The sequence below is a fragment of the Leopardus geoffroyi genome, chromosome C1, assembly GCF_018350155.1.
Source record: "Leopardus geoffroyi isolate Oge1 chromosome C1, O.geoffroyi_Oge1_pat1.0, whole genome shotgun sequence".
NCBI lineage: Eukaryota > Metazoa > Chordata > Mammalia > Carnivora > Felidae > Leopardus > Leopardus geoffroyi.
Window position 1 is genome coordinate 23872070 of NC_059328.1, and position 13834 is coordinate 23885903.

The 13834-nt window shown below is 61.1% G+C and overlaps 1 protein-coding gene across 3 annotated transcripts; it reads left to right on the plus strand.

Moving 5' to 3' along the window:
* The first annotated feature begins 2353 nt into the window (after positions 1 to 2353).
* Positions 2354 to 12454, plus strand: TINAGL1 (tubulointerstitial nephritis antigen like 1). 3 transcript variants are annotated; one of them, XM_045476459.1, is made up of 12 exons: positions 2360 to 2758; positions 3261 to 3578; positions 4551 to 4614; positions 8249 to 8341; positions 8535 to 8649; positions 9773 to 9896; positions 9990 to 10140; positions 10270 to 10459; positions 10561 to 10606; positions 10877 to 11000; positions 11774 to 11819; positions 11912 to 12454. In XM_045476459.1, exons 1-12 carry the CDS (start codon positions 2524 to 2526, stop codon positions 12050 to 12052), a joined length of 1647 nt encoding a protein of 548 aa, XP_045332415.1. In that variant the 5' UTR covers positions 2360 to 2523; the 3' UTR covers positions 12053 to 12454. The 3 variants fall into 3 exon arrangements, with proteins under 3 accessions (XP_045332416.1, XP_045332415.1, XP_045332417.1); XM_045476461.1 differs by having other exon boundaries at positions 2649 to 2758; positions 3168 to 3578; XM_045476460.1 differs by lacking the exon at positions 3261 to 3578 and having other exon boundaries at positions 2354 to 2758.
* Positions 12455 to 13834: the final 1380 nt, after the last annotated feature.

A 13834-nucleotide genomic window follows, 5' to 3' on the forward strand; every position in this document is an offset into this window, starting at 1 on the left:
TGCTCAGCCTCTAGAGGAGAACGACCCATTCTGAGCACCCACAGCAGCTGTGTGGTGGCAGCCGCGGTGCGGGGGGAGGTAAGCACTGGACTGGGGACAGGAGAGGAGGCTTGGGCCTCTGCCCTGCTGTGTGAGCTTAGGCACGCCACTGTCCCTTTTTACTTACACCTCCCTTTGTAGAAAGAGAAGAGCATGAAAGGGCCTCTAAGGAGCATCTGGGTCCAGATAGGAAACCAGGGCCGAGAAAAAGGGCAGTGTCTGCCCAGGATCATAAGTGAGGGAGGACAGAGTTATCATCGAGCCCAGGTGGCCCGCCTCCCAGAAGGCAGAAGGGCTCAGAGGGTAAGTCCTGCTGTGACTCCTCACCTGTTGCTCTGCCCCAGGCCCTTGGACCAGAAGAAGACAGACAATGAGTCCCCGGAAAGGAGGGGGGCCGTGGAAAAGGAAAGTGGGGCTGGAGCCCCCACCCTAGCCCTGCCCTTTTCCTCTTCTCTTTGGCCAAGGAACCCACGGAGTCACAAGATTCCATTCGGGCTGGGCTTAGTGCCAACATCAGTGATGACAAGGGACACCCCCCCCCCCAAGCCCTGTTCTTGACTCTGCGATCTTCTCTTGCGCTGTGCTCCCACTTCCTATGCACAGACAGGCAAGATCAACAGGAAAAGAGCCAAAACTTGCAAAGAGACACAAACAGACACCTACACAGATACACAGACACTTAGCGAGACAGACACCTAGGAGATAAGCGGGCAGAGACAATGACAGTCACACAGTTATACATACAGACACACAAGCCAACAAACACACAGACACTGGCAAAGAATACACTGACCGACAGATAGCCACACACATGACCGGCACAGAGGTCACATCCAGACGGACACACAGACAACAGCACACAGGTAACAGACAAGCGGACGCAGAGATGTACTCAAGCAGAACACCCGACGAACACACACACACACACACACACACACACACACACAGCAAAGGCTCACACGGGGTGGGGGGGACCTACAGGGGAGTGATTTGGGGCAGAGGACAAGCAGGTGCTCCAGGACCACGCCCCAGCCCCCAGCCCCAGAACCAAACTGAACTTGGTCCACAAAGGTAGGCCCTCGGGGTATGAGCTCTTCTGAAGGCAGCCTCCACCCCCCAACCCCGAGGATGTGACGTTCACCAGTGCCTGCCGAGGGGCCCGCTTTGCAGTCAGATGAATGGAGGATAGACGGGACAAGGGACTTCCCAACCAGGAGTGTGTCGAGACTTGTGGACAGTGACTAAGGGTGACTGGAGGGAAAGGGGTGAGGTGGTGACAGGTAGGGAGTCTGCATTCTGGCCGTGTGACCTCGGGCAGGTTTTCTTCTGAGCCTCAGTTTCCCACTAGGCTTTGGGAAACTGAGTCCCACTAGACTCCCAGGTCCCTGCAGGGAGCAGACAGGCCAGCTCCTGGTGTGTCCGTGCTAGTGCTGGGGCCCCAGGACATTGCTCCCTCCCCCCACCACCCCTGCAACAGGGTGACTCCCTGCCCAGTGCCCCCTGGCAGGGGGTAACCCAGTCACAGATGGCCGTTGTCCTGGTCCCCCCACCCCCACCCCCAGGAGCTGGCCAGCTGAGGACATCCCCAGTCTGGGGGAGGGGTGTGGAGTGGTCAGAGAGAGGGCAAAGGGAATCCCCATGCCTGATGCTTCCCTCCCCCCGCCCCCTGCCCCAGGGGCTGGTGTGAGATGCCCGTCTGGGGGTGGAGAATCTGTCCAGGTGTAGTTTTTCATCTTTTCTGCTGTTGGAGTCCCCTGGCCCGGACCCAACTGGTTGGCAGAGGGGCTTGCGCAATAGAGAGGTAAAAGGTGACGGCGGGCATGGCGGGACAGAAGCCCCATTGTTTGGGGCCCAGGCCGGCCCGGGCAAAGGAAGGGTTTATCCCCCGGGGAAGGAAGGGGGGCTCCGCGGGGGGGCACCAGCTGCCAGGGCTCTTGCCCTTGGGCCCCGGAGGGGGGCAGGTGCCAAGCAGGATGCCCTCGGGGTTGATAGAGGGGGTAGTGGTTGGCAAGGCGCCTGGGCAGCCTGGGGAGGGCAGGCCCAAAGAAGAGTTGTGGGCAGGGAGGCGGCCCCCACACACCACACCCACCCCACCCCCTCGGAAGGATGAGCCTCCAAGGCCCCTAGAGCAGGGTCCTCAACCGTCCTCTGGATTCCAATCATTCCTGGGAACGGAGGCGGCTTGGGGCGGTCCCAAGCCTGGGGGGCACGGGAGTGCATGGCTGTTTTTAATACTGAAGGGTCAGAGGGGTCTCAGAGATGTTTGCTGTCCACACCCTCCCCATCATTTCCCAAAGTTGGGTCCAAAACTCGGAGCTCCGCTGCCCCCTCTCTCCCCTTCTTCGCGGCAGCCCCTCAGCCCTGCGGCGAGGCCCATTGGGAAGTCCTTACGGGTGTCAGACCACGATCCTTTCTGCTTCGGTTGCAGTTCCGCCCCCGAAGGGCACGAACGGCTGCCGTCGGAGACCCGGCGAGGACAATCACATGCTCACTGTCCCTCTCACAGGTCCCCGCTCCCGAGTTACAGGGCTACTCCAGGTGCGGGGCCAGCCGGGGCCCCTCCCTCTCGCCTCCTGGGCCAGGGGGGGCGGCGCTGCGGGCGGGGCGGTGCAAAAAGCGGTCCCGCCCCGCACTCCTCACTTGACTTTGAGTGTCCCGTGGTGGCAGGAGCCGGGAAGCCGGAGGCGCGTGGGGCAGCCCGGGCGCAGCCCGTCACCAGGTAGGGACGCTCCCCTGCGCAGGGGGCAGGGGGTGTGGGGTGTATTCAGAAGGAAGGAACAGAGAGGAGGGGGCAGGCGGAGGGACCGCGAGGGATGGCAGAGAAGGAGAGTGGAGGGGGGCACGGGGACGGACACAGAGGAACACAAGCTCAGGGGGTACCGGCGTCAGGCATGGAGGTTGAAAGAGGGGCAGAGGGACCCCGATAGGAAAGGAGACCTCAGTCCGAGCTGTGGGTGTTGAGCCAGGGGCACCAAGAACGCCACAATCCCCGCCTCCTGTCCTTGAAGGTCTCCGGGGCAGGTCAGGGAGGGGCTCCATTTCTTGCCCTGTCCCCTTCCTTCCCGGGTCCTGCCTGGGGACGCAGGAATCAGGGTCTCTGACCCTGCTGAACCCCCTTGGACTCACAGCCCCAGGAAGCTGGGAGATCAGTCCCTGGGGTGCCAGGGAGTCTCTGCAGCCCGCCACCTCTGACCCCTGACATCTGCCCTCCCCGGGCCCAGGAGGCACCATGTGGCGATGTCCACTGGGGCTGCTGCTGTTGCTGCTGCTGGCCGGCGAGTTGACCCTGGGTGCCCGGCGGGGTCGTGGGCGCCGGGAGCTAGCCCCGGGTCTGCACCTGCGGGGCATCCGGGATGCGGGCGGCCGGTACTGCGGGGGGCAGGACCTGTGCTGCCGGGGCCGTGCCGACGACTGCGCCCTGCCCTACCTGGGTGCCACCTGCTACTGTGACCTCTTCTGCAACCGCACCGTCTCCGACTGCTGCCCTGACTTCTGGGACTTCTGCCTCGGCGTGCCACCCCCCTTTCCCCCCATCCCAGGTGGGCACCAGACGGCCAGGAGGGTGGGTCGCCTTGTCAACCCCAGACTCAGCAAGGCTCAGGAGCGAGGCGGACGCACTGACATGTCCAGGGGAGGCTTTGTAGAATCTGGGAGAGCCCCTGCCCCGCTGTCTGTGGCTCTGGGACGTCCCCCTCTCCCCTCTGGTCTGACTTGAATCTCTCCAGCAAGACTGAAAGAGAGAAGATCCTTGGTCGGTGGGGTTCTAAGCTGGCCCAGCAGAAAGGCAGTCTCCTGCCCTTTCTCCCAGTCCTGTCTCCCTGCCAGACGTGGAAGGTGCTGGCCCCGCCTGCTGACTCACCCTCAGGCTGATAAAGCCTGGGGGTGGGGGGGAGCTGGTCAGGCTCATCTCCGCCATTCCTCTGCCTTTGCTCAGGATTCTCTACCCTGAGATGGCTGGTCACACCTGGCAGGTGGGGCAAATGTCTTCCTTCCTTCGGCCCTGTCACCATCCTTTCCCACGCCCTTGCCCCTAGTCCCATAGGAGAATCACTTGAATCCCTTCCCCCAGTTCTGTGGGCCTGTGGGGGTGAGACCGAATACCTAGGTTGTCACATCCCGAAGTGCTGTGTTATCTTAGGGGAGTCGCTTGCCTTCTCTGGGCCTCGGTTTCCCCACGCCCCTCCCACTCCCCATCTCCAAGTTTCAACTCATGTAAATGGTAAAAGATCTAAGGAATGTGATGGCTGGTATCCAAGTGAAGCAAGAAGGAGCCAAGTTGGGGGTCACTGAAGAACTTCCCAGGTAGCTGTTGGTATGTTACCCAGCGGGAGATGTCTTAGGAAGTTATAGTTCGACTTCAGTTTCAGTGAGGGCTGGGGTGTGTGTGTGTGTGTGTGTTGTGTGTGTGTGTTTGGGAGGATTCCCAACACCTGACTTCTGAGGACCTGGCCACCCGAGCCCGTCGTCTCTGTTCTTGATTCCACTTCTCTCCTCCTCTTCCCTCCCTCCAGGATGTACCCATGGGAGTCGCATCTATCCAATCTTAGGAACCTACTGGGACAACTGTAACCGTTGGTGAGTATGCGGAGTTTGAAGGGGGCTTGCCTTGTGGGCTCTATGGCCCGCAGACTTGGTTCAGACCCGATGCCTGTGGCTCACGTGCCGGGGACAAGTCCTTTCCCTTCTCCGAGCCTCAGTTTCTTCATCTGTAACATGAGAATTTTTACACCCATCCTATCAACTCCTAAAACAACACTCTAACAGCATTCCCCAGGAGTGGCCAGCCATGGATGCCTGGCCCCAGGTGTGGCCCCTGAGCTGGGAGTGCTTCCCTGTCCCTGCTGGCTCGGGCTGGGCCACTGCCCCTCCCAACCTTTCTCCCTGTACGGGAGAATCTGGAGAAGGGGGCGTCAGGAAGGAAACCTCTGACTGTAGCATCCGCTGCCCTGGATGGGATGAGGGTCAGGGACGGCTGAGTTGGTTGGCCGCCAACCTGCAGCAGGGCCTTCCCGGGAATGTGGCCCCTCCCCCGCCCTCCCTGTTCTGGTAGGAGGATGAAGGGTCAGGGGTGCTCCCCTACTCTAATCTGAGGCCTGAGGTGGGAAATGGGGAGGGGGTGGGTAGGAAGCCTTGAAGACCTAATGGAAATGATGGGACCCTGTGGCTCTGAGGAGGTGGCCCTGCACCCCACGCCACACCACGCCCTCTTTGCCTGGGACTGCAGAGGCCCCAGGGAGGAGGACACTTTTTGGAATGCATTACGCATAAGCTGTTTCCATTGCCTCACTGGTGTGAGGGGTGCTGGGTCACAGGGGAGTGGGGACGAATAGGGTTCAGCCTGTGTCCGCATGAGAGAACGCGCGTGTGGGTATGGTGTGAGTGTGTGTGGACTGGGCGCGTGTGTTCAGAAACATGGAACGTGCCTGCACGAGCCTGCAGCTCCAGATAGGACGTCTCTGGGCATTGATGGGTTAACCTCTTTCCCACTCTTATCCCTGGGGCCTGGCCACCCTGGGCCCCTCTGGAATGCTGGGGCCTGCTGCCACCAGCCCAGTCTAGACCTGCTTGGGCAGCCCTGGGGGCAAAGAGGGAGGCGGCAGGAAAGGACTGACCAGCCCGAGGTCCCCTCACTGCACTTGGTGGCCCCCATTCCCTGTGCTCGGCACCTGACGGAGGGTGTGGGGTCGTGTCTGCAGGCCTTCTAGGCCGTGTGAGCCCTCGAGGAATGCTTGGAGAGTCTGAGAAGGAAGAGAAGCCTGAGAGAGCCGCCTCCTACGCAGCCTCCTCCCTCTGTCCCGAAAGTGCCCCCGCCCACTCCCGGGGCCCAGGAGCCCAGCCATACTGGGTTTGCTCCCCTTGAGGCTCCTTAAAAGGCAACAGGGGAAGGAGGCAGTTTAGCCTCTTGTAATAGCAGAGTTATGAGCTTGTAAAAGCATTATAGAATTCATAGAATGCCCTGATCCGTCGACACCTCTTTGTTAAAGACCTACTATGTGCCAGGCCCCGTGCTGGGCCAGGGAGGTGCCCCCAGATGTGGTAGACCGCCCTTGAGGTTGCACGGGAGCCTCCGGTCTAACAACGAAGGAGCCCACACACACATAAACATATGACAGCCTGCGACAGATGTGGCAGGGAAAGGGCATCATGGGTGGGGGGGCCCTCGTGTAGAGTGGAGTAGGGACAAGGGAAGATGGCTAGACAAGGAGGGAGCATGGGGGCCATAGCTCATGGGAGGCTAGGAGGTGGGATAGACCTCACTGCGGTTATGAGGTGGGGACAGAAGGCCCAAGGAGGTACAGGCCGCGTCCATGGGTCTCATAAGCCGTGCTGAGGGTTTTGTATTTTGTTCTAAGTGCCGGGGGAAGCCACTTGGAGGCACACAGCCTGATTTATGTCATTCAGAGATCTCTCGGGCTTCAGAGTGGCTAGGGAATGCACCGTGGGGTGGGTTGGGCCGGGGGTGGGGGGTGTAGAGAGGCAGGGAGCCTGGGTAGGAAGGCATGATCCGGGTGACAGGTGACAAGGGACTGGAGGAGGGTGGTAGCAGTGGAGCGGGGGGGGGGGGGGGGGGGGTGAGGGGCAGGTGAATTCAGAGCCGTCCGTGATGTGCCATCCCAGGACCTGCTGATGGCGGGCACAGGAAATGGGGGCACGCCATGGACCGCGGCGAGTTCTGGTTTGAACACCTGCGTGAATAAGGTGCCATTTCCTGAGCTGAGGATGTTAGGGAAGGAGCAGTTTGGGGGGAGGGCAGTGTGGGCCATTTTCAGTTTGAGATACACCCAGAGGAGATGTGAGGGGGCCAGGTGGATGGGAGTCTGAAACTCCAGAGACGGGGAGTCTAGGGTTCCTGGCCTGAGAACTAGCGTAGTAGGTAATGATTCTTGAGCACCTACGACGGGCCAGGCCCTGTGCTAAATGCTTTGTAAGCTTTATAAAACCCTGCCATTTAATTCCTGGAAGGTGGGACTATTCATTTCCTCGTTTTATGGACAAAAACATTGAGGGAGAGAGTTCACCTGAGGTCGCATGACTAGTCAGCCAGTTGGAACCCAAGACTTGAATTTCAGGACCCCTGCTCTTAGCCTCTTCACCACAGTGCCTCATTCACTCGTTCATCCAACAAATATTTATTGGGGGCCTACCATGTGCTAGGTTTTGGCTTCTAGGCTCTGAACATACCACACAATCCCTCCTCTCCAGGACCTGAGCGTCTGTGAGGAAGCAGGGATAAGCTGTCCGCATAACTCAAGATATAGCATGCCACATAGTGACAACGTGCTCAGGAGAAAATAAAACCTGGAAGCGGGATAGGAAGGTGGCCAGGGCAGGTGACGTGTGAATGGAGACTTGGAAGAAGTGAGAGTGGGCGTTGGGGATATGGGGGAAAGAGCAGCTCAAAGGCCCTGGGGCAGGAGCACGGCTGTTGTTGACCAGTCAGTGGGCCAGCCTGGCTGGAGCCCCAGGAGCCAGGACTCAGAGGAGGGGGTCACAGAGGGGACAGGAGGACAGATCACGCAGGGCCTTGTTAACATGGCCAGGACGCCAAGGGAGGGTTTTGGGCAGGGGGATGGCATGATACCACTTGGGTTGCACAGGGTCCTCTGGCAGCTGTAGTAAAAATATACCGAAGTGTGGGTGCAGGGCAGACATGGGGAGAACAGCGGAGAAGCTGCGGCAGAATCCAGAGGAAGGGTGATTGGCCCATGATGGCTGCAGGAGAGAACGAGACGCGGTTTGGATCCTGAATGTGCTTTTAAGGGAAAGCCAACGGGATCTGCCAATGAATCAAATTAGCGCTTGAGGGCAGGCGTCAAGGGTGACTCCCAGGCTCCCGGCCTGAGGTTCGGGAAGGATGGAGTGGACGTTTTCCACAGACCGTGGGGAGAGCACGCATGGGAGGGGGGGGGGGGTCAGAAATTCGGCTTGGGATGTGTTCGGGTTGAGCTGCTGTTGGACACCCCAGTGGTGAGATTGTGTCCTTGGATCTGGAGTTTAGGGAGAGATCCATCCAGGCAGCAGATACAAACCCGAGAACTGTGCACTTGACGTTGACATCTGAAGCCACCAGGCTGAATGGGATCATCTAGGGGTCTTCCCATCACTGCTGGCACAGAGCCTCAGGTCCACGTTGACTTCTGAGCGCCGCCCCCCCTTCAGAGGATGCCCAGCCCCCCCCCCCCCCACCTCTTCGTTTCTGCTTTTCTAGCACCTGCCAGGAGCAAGGGCAGTGGGAGTGTGACCAGGAGCCATGCCTGGTGGACGAAGACATGATCAACGCCATCAACCGGGGCAACTACGGGTGAGAGGCCCTGGAAATGCCCCCAGGTGGCACAGACACACATACATTCCCCCCGAGATGTACGTGCTGCCAGGCACACCCAGATTTCACTCACGCGTAGGCTTGGCCAGGATGCGTCTCTCCTACCCATGTGCACGTACCTCTAGGACCCTCAGCCCTGGCAGATCTGTGACTCCCACCCCTACTCTTTCAGATGGCGGGCTGGGAACCACAGTGCCTTCTGGGGCATGACCCTGGATGAAGGCATTCGCTACCGCCTGGGCACCATCCGCCCTTCTTCCTCTGTCACCAATATGAATGAGATTCACGTAAGTCCATCCTTGCCCACCATCCTGCCATCTCCCCATGGCCTGGGACCCCAGGAACCCTGGCACCCTGGGGCCTGTTCCTCCAAGGCCCCGGGCCTAGACCCCTCCAAGAGGCTGTGTGTCCCTGGACACACATCACTCCCCTTCTGCGGGTCTTCAGTTCCTGCCCATAACAAATGTGCTGCCCAGAGAGAACTGATGCTCGGATTCTGAGTTCTGTGGTCCCAGCCCGAGTCCCTTCGTGGCCTGCCCAGCCTGGGAAAAATGCTATTCCTCCCAGTACAGCTGGGTCAGGGCCCAAGGGGCCAGGAGGTCACCTTGGTATTTTCGGAAGGGAGGGACAGATTGTCCTCTGGCTCCGGCTAGAGAGGAGGAATTCTCGGAAACAAATGCCGACTCAGTGGAACCCCGAGGGAGGAGGGGGCTTCTCCCCTCCTGCCAGCGGGACCCCCTTCGGGCAGAAATGGGAACCATCCCCGGAATAGTCAAAGGGGTGAGGCAGGGGAACCGCAGCAGGACGGGGCTGGGGCACATGCCACAGGATCTGTCCATCAGAGGCAGGCAGGGAGGAGGCAGTTTTGGCCAGAGTACCCCTCCCTGCAGAGGGACAGCAGCTCAAGGCTGGGGTGACCAGCCCCTGCCCCTGTCCTTACTCCCCTGGGCCTCTGCTATTTTCTGCCTCCTGCTGTTTGCTTTGGCAGCCTGCCTGGTCACAGGACCTTACTGCTTCTTCCCTCCCCTGCCCTTTAGGGCCTAAAGCCCAAGGTCCTGGTGGGAAGAAGGAAGTGTCAGATCAGAAGGTGCAGAGGAAGAATGAGGGAGTGGGGGTTGAGAAGGAAAAGTGGGTGACCCTGGCCTGGCCACTTCTCTGCTGGCCTCCGTTCCCTCATCCGTAACTCATCAGGACTGGCCACCCCTACCTGACCCTGAGAACGCATCAAATGGTGCTTGGGTCTTCCCCTTGCGTCGATGTGGAGATTACTAGAATCGCTCGGCAGCAGGAATGCTCAAGATCGAACCGCAGAAGGCCCTAGACTCTTGGTGGCCCTTCAGTGCCAACGGGCCCCTGAAGGGTAGACGGGGGCAGAGGCAGGAGGCAGACGGAGTGACTTTTGCTTTGCAGACAGTTCTGGGCCCAGGGGAGGTGCTGCCCACAGCGTTCGAGGCCTCTGAGAAGTGGCCCAACCTGATCCATGGGCCTCTTGACCAGGGCAACTGTGCAGGCTCCTGGGCCTTCTCCACAGCAGGTACGTCCAAGGGTGGAGGCTGGGGCAGCAGGAAAGGAGGGCCAAGGCCCGAGCCCCCTGACGGCCCTTCTGCCTCCCCCCCTCCCCCACCAGCCGTGGCATCCGATCGCGTCTCAATCCATTCCCTGGGGCATATGGCACCTGTCCTGTCGCCCCAGAACCTGCTGTCTTGTAACACCCACAACCAGCAGGGTTGCCGTGGTGGGCGTCTCGATGGGGCCTGGTGGTTCCTGCGACGTCGAGGGTGAGCAGCAGAGGGCGTGGGCAGGGAGGAGGATGTGAAGCGGGGGCCTCAGGAAGGCAACCCTCAGGAGGGGCCAGGGCCACGCCCATCACATTCGCCTCTCCTTGCTCCTTCCTCCTTCTCCTCCAGGGTTGTGTCTGACCACTGCTACCCGTTCATGGGCAGCGAGCGGGACGAGGCTGGCCCCGCGCCCCGCTGTATGATGCACAGCCGGGCCATGGGTCGGGGCAAGCGCCAGGCCACTGCCCGATGCCCCAGTAGCCATGTCCATGCCAATGACATCTACCAGGTCACTCCTGCCTACCGCCTCGGCTCCAGCGTAAGTTTATACTTGGTTGAAGGGGCAGAGGCAGGAAGGCTGGCCAGAGGCTGGAGCCTCACGCCTGATCGACGCTCTCCTCCCCACCCCCAACCCTCCAGGAGAAGGAGATCATGAAGGAACTGATGGAGAACGGCCCTGTCCAAGGTAAACGCCCCTCATCCTGCCCCCTGGTTCCAGAAGCTCGTGCCTGCTTGAGACCGAGCACGGCACGGCAGCACCAGGGGTCTGCACGGCATTGGGTAGCAAGTCCCACTGGGGCTGGGAGTCAGTGGGACCTTGTCCCCTCCCCATGGGCAGCACCCTGGGCGGGGAGGGGGGTGGGGGGACACTTAGAGTCTTGGTATGGGTCTGGGCATGCGTCTCCAGACCTGTGCCGATGGGCTGAGCCGGGCCTACTTGGACCTCTGCCCACAGCTCTCATGGAGGTGCACGAGGACTTCTTCCTGTACCAGGGCGGCATCTACAGCCACACCCCAGTGAGCCTTGGGAGGCCAGAGCGATACCGCCGGCACGGGACCCACTCGGTCAAGATCACAGGGTGAGGGGCTTGGGGGGCAGAGAGGGGAGGGGGCCGCAGGGCTTGCACTGGGGGGCTCCGAGCCTACCTCGAATCCGTCCCGTCTCTCTGCAAAGCCCCGCTTCGAAGAGGAGGAGACCAAGACAGAAAAAGAGGAGAGGTTTGCCTCGCACCGAGAGTGGGGGCCTTTGAAGGTTTTCTAGGAACTGGTTCTCCCTTACACACTGTGATAAAATTCACTCCAGTGTAATACAGACAAGGATTCAAGGGTTGCTCAACCTCTCTCCATCTCAGCACCCACCCCAACTCTGCCTGACTCACGGACCCCCACCCCCGGGCTTCAGTTCCCCCACCTGATATACCCAAAGATGTTCGAGTCACTGATTTCAGTTGTCCAACCAATGAAATGTACTTTGCAGTGGGAGTCTGGGGCCTCCAAGGTACCCCAACCTTGCGGTCCCTGGTACCCAACCCTCCCTGGCTTCCCAAGTGAGGAGAGAGGGCAGGCAGACGTGTGAAGTTGTGAGGTCCTGGAGACCTGGTCCCCAAGATGTGGGGCCCTGGAGGAGGGAGGCCCAAGTTCTCCCCCTTTCCGCTCACCCCTCCAGTTAGTCCGTTGGTGCCCAACCCCACGTGGGCGTGGGCACACAGACTTTGAAAGGTGGGGACTGAGAGTAGAGAGAGGGTTAGAGCCCCGCCCAAGCCTGGAAGGGAAAGTGCCCTGGGGTTGGAGCCCCTCAAGGCAGGTGGAATCAGCGTCCTCTCCCTCCCTGGCTCTGCCGCGCCCTCCTCAGGTGGGGACAGGAGACGCTGCCGGACGGAAGAACGCTCAAATACTGGGTGAGTCCCTGCGGGGGGTGCGGCCGCGGCCTTCTCACCGCCCCCCACTCCCCCTGCCCGCCCCCCTCACCACCGCCCCTCCTCATCCCCAGACGGCGGCCAACTCGTGGGGCCCAGCCTGGGGCGAGAGGGGCCACTTCCGCATCGTGCGCGGCGCCAACGAGTGCGACATCGAGAGCTTCGTGCTGGGCGTCTGGGGCCGCGTGGGCATGGAGGACATGGCGCACCGCTGAGGCCCTGGCACCGCGCCGGGCTGGCCGGCGGAAGAGCCCCTGGGGGGGCGACGCTGCCCACCCCGCCCCGCCCGACGGAGCTCCGGGGGCGCAGGCGGGCGCCTGGGGTCTAATCCCCCTCGCGCAGGTTCCGCTGACGCAGCGCCCCGCCTGGGAGCCGCGGGCAGGCGAGGCTGGCGGAGCCCCCAGACCTCCCAGCGGGGACTGGGCAGGGCCTGGCCCGGGAGGAGCGGGCCTGCAGATCCCAGGCCCCGGGCACCCCCCCGGCTCAAGACCACGGAAGCCAGGACACCCCCAAGTCTCCAGCCCCACTACCCCATCCCACCCCCGTACTCTTATCCTCCAAAGATATTTATTTTTCTTCTCACGGTTTTAAAAATAAAAAGAGTACTGATAACTGTAGTACCTTGGAACTTTGGGGAGTGGAAAGCCAGGCCGGGGCTGGTATGGCATACGGTCAGACAGCAGGAAGGAGGGCCTGAGGCCTTGCTGGTCGGCAGGGGTGGGGAGGCTAGAAATCTTAGCCGCCATTCGGCCCTATTTGTCAGTGGTCCTGGGCACGGACCCACTTGGAGGTGGGGCATGGATGGCATGGCCTCTGGCCCTCAGAGAGACATGGGCCCGTGGGAACCACCTTTCAGACGCTGACTCAGCGCTGCCCGGTGGGGGGAGCCTGACCCACCAATCAGCAGAACTGGCGCCAGTGCCCAGCAGGCAAGGGGGGCACAGCCCCACAGAGGCTGGAGCCTCTGTCTCCGCAGATCAGCCTCTCCAAGCCACCCAGGCGAAGCCCCCCCCCCCCCCCACTGCCTCCTCCCCCTGCCCCTGGGCCATGCTGGACCTGCCTCTCTGAGTACTCTCCCTACCCCACCTCCCCAGGATCCCCGTATTTTTAGGCCACGAGGACCCATTCCACCAGCCTCCTCACCAAAGCTTCTTCAGCCGGTGCCCAGGCTATTCATTGTCCCTCAGATGTCCTGTGCACAGGCAGAACCGTCAGGCATTTGCACATGCTGTGCCCCAGTCTAGATGCCCCTCCATTCTATCCTCCGCTTGTCCCTCTGCTGTTTCAAAGCCAACTCCACTGTACCCTCATTCAGGTGGTACCTGAAGGGGCTGCTGATGTGCCAGGTATTGTGCAAGGGACCCCAGCTTTCCTAAACCACCACCCCACCCAGCATGGCCTAGACACCTCCTGCCTGGACTCATCTACACCCTGCCCTTTCACCCAGTATTTTCACTTCTCTGGGTGTCTACCTACCTCCTCTGTTATGCTGGAAGTTCCTTGAGAGCAGGGACTGGGTCGGGTTCATTAGGGGTCCTGGCACCCACACCTGTACCCTGGTATAAGGGGGCATTACGGTTCGTGGAATGGTTGAGTGGCTAAGCCCTGTTCTTTATCCCTCCACTTGGCTCCCAAGACCCCTGCCCAGCGGGTCCCTCTGGACGCTGGTGTCCCTTTCTTTCCAGGAGCCCAGGAGAGCTGCGCTTGGGGAGGGGGCTCCCGGAGGCAGCAATCGTCCTGGTCCCGACCGCAGCCTACCGAAAGGCAGAGGGAGCCTGAAGGGGTACAGCGGGAGGTCCTCCTCCGGGACAGGCAGCCCCTCGGGGCCGCGTCCCGGCATCACCTGAAAGGAATGCGGGGCTCCCGATAAGCGGCCGCCTTTGTCTCATTTCCTGTTTGCCAGGACGTCCCGAGCCGGCTCCCCTGGGCGGCCCGCCCGTCCGCAAGGAGCCAAAGCCGCCTTGGGGGGGTGGGGGGTGGCGGGCGGGGACGAGGGT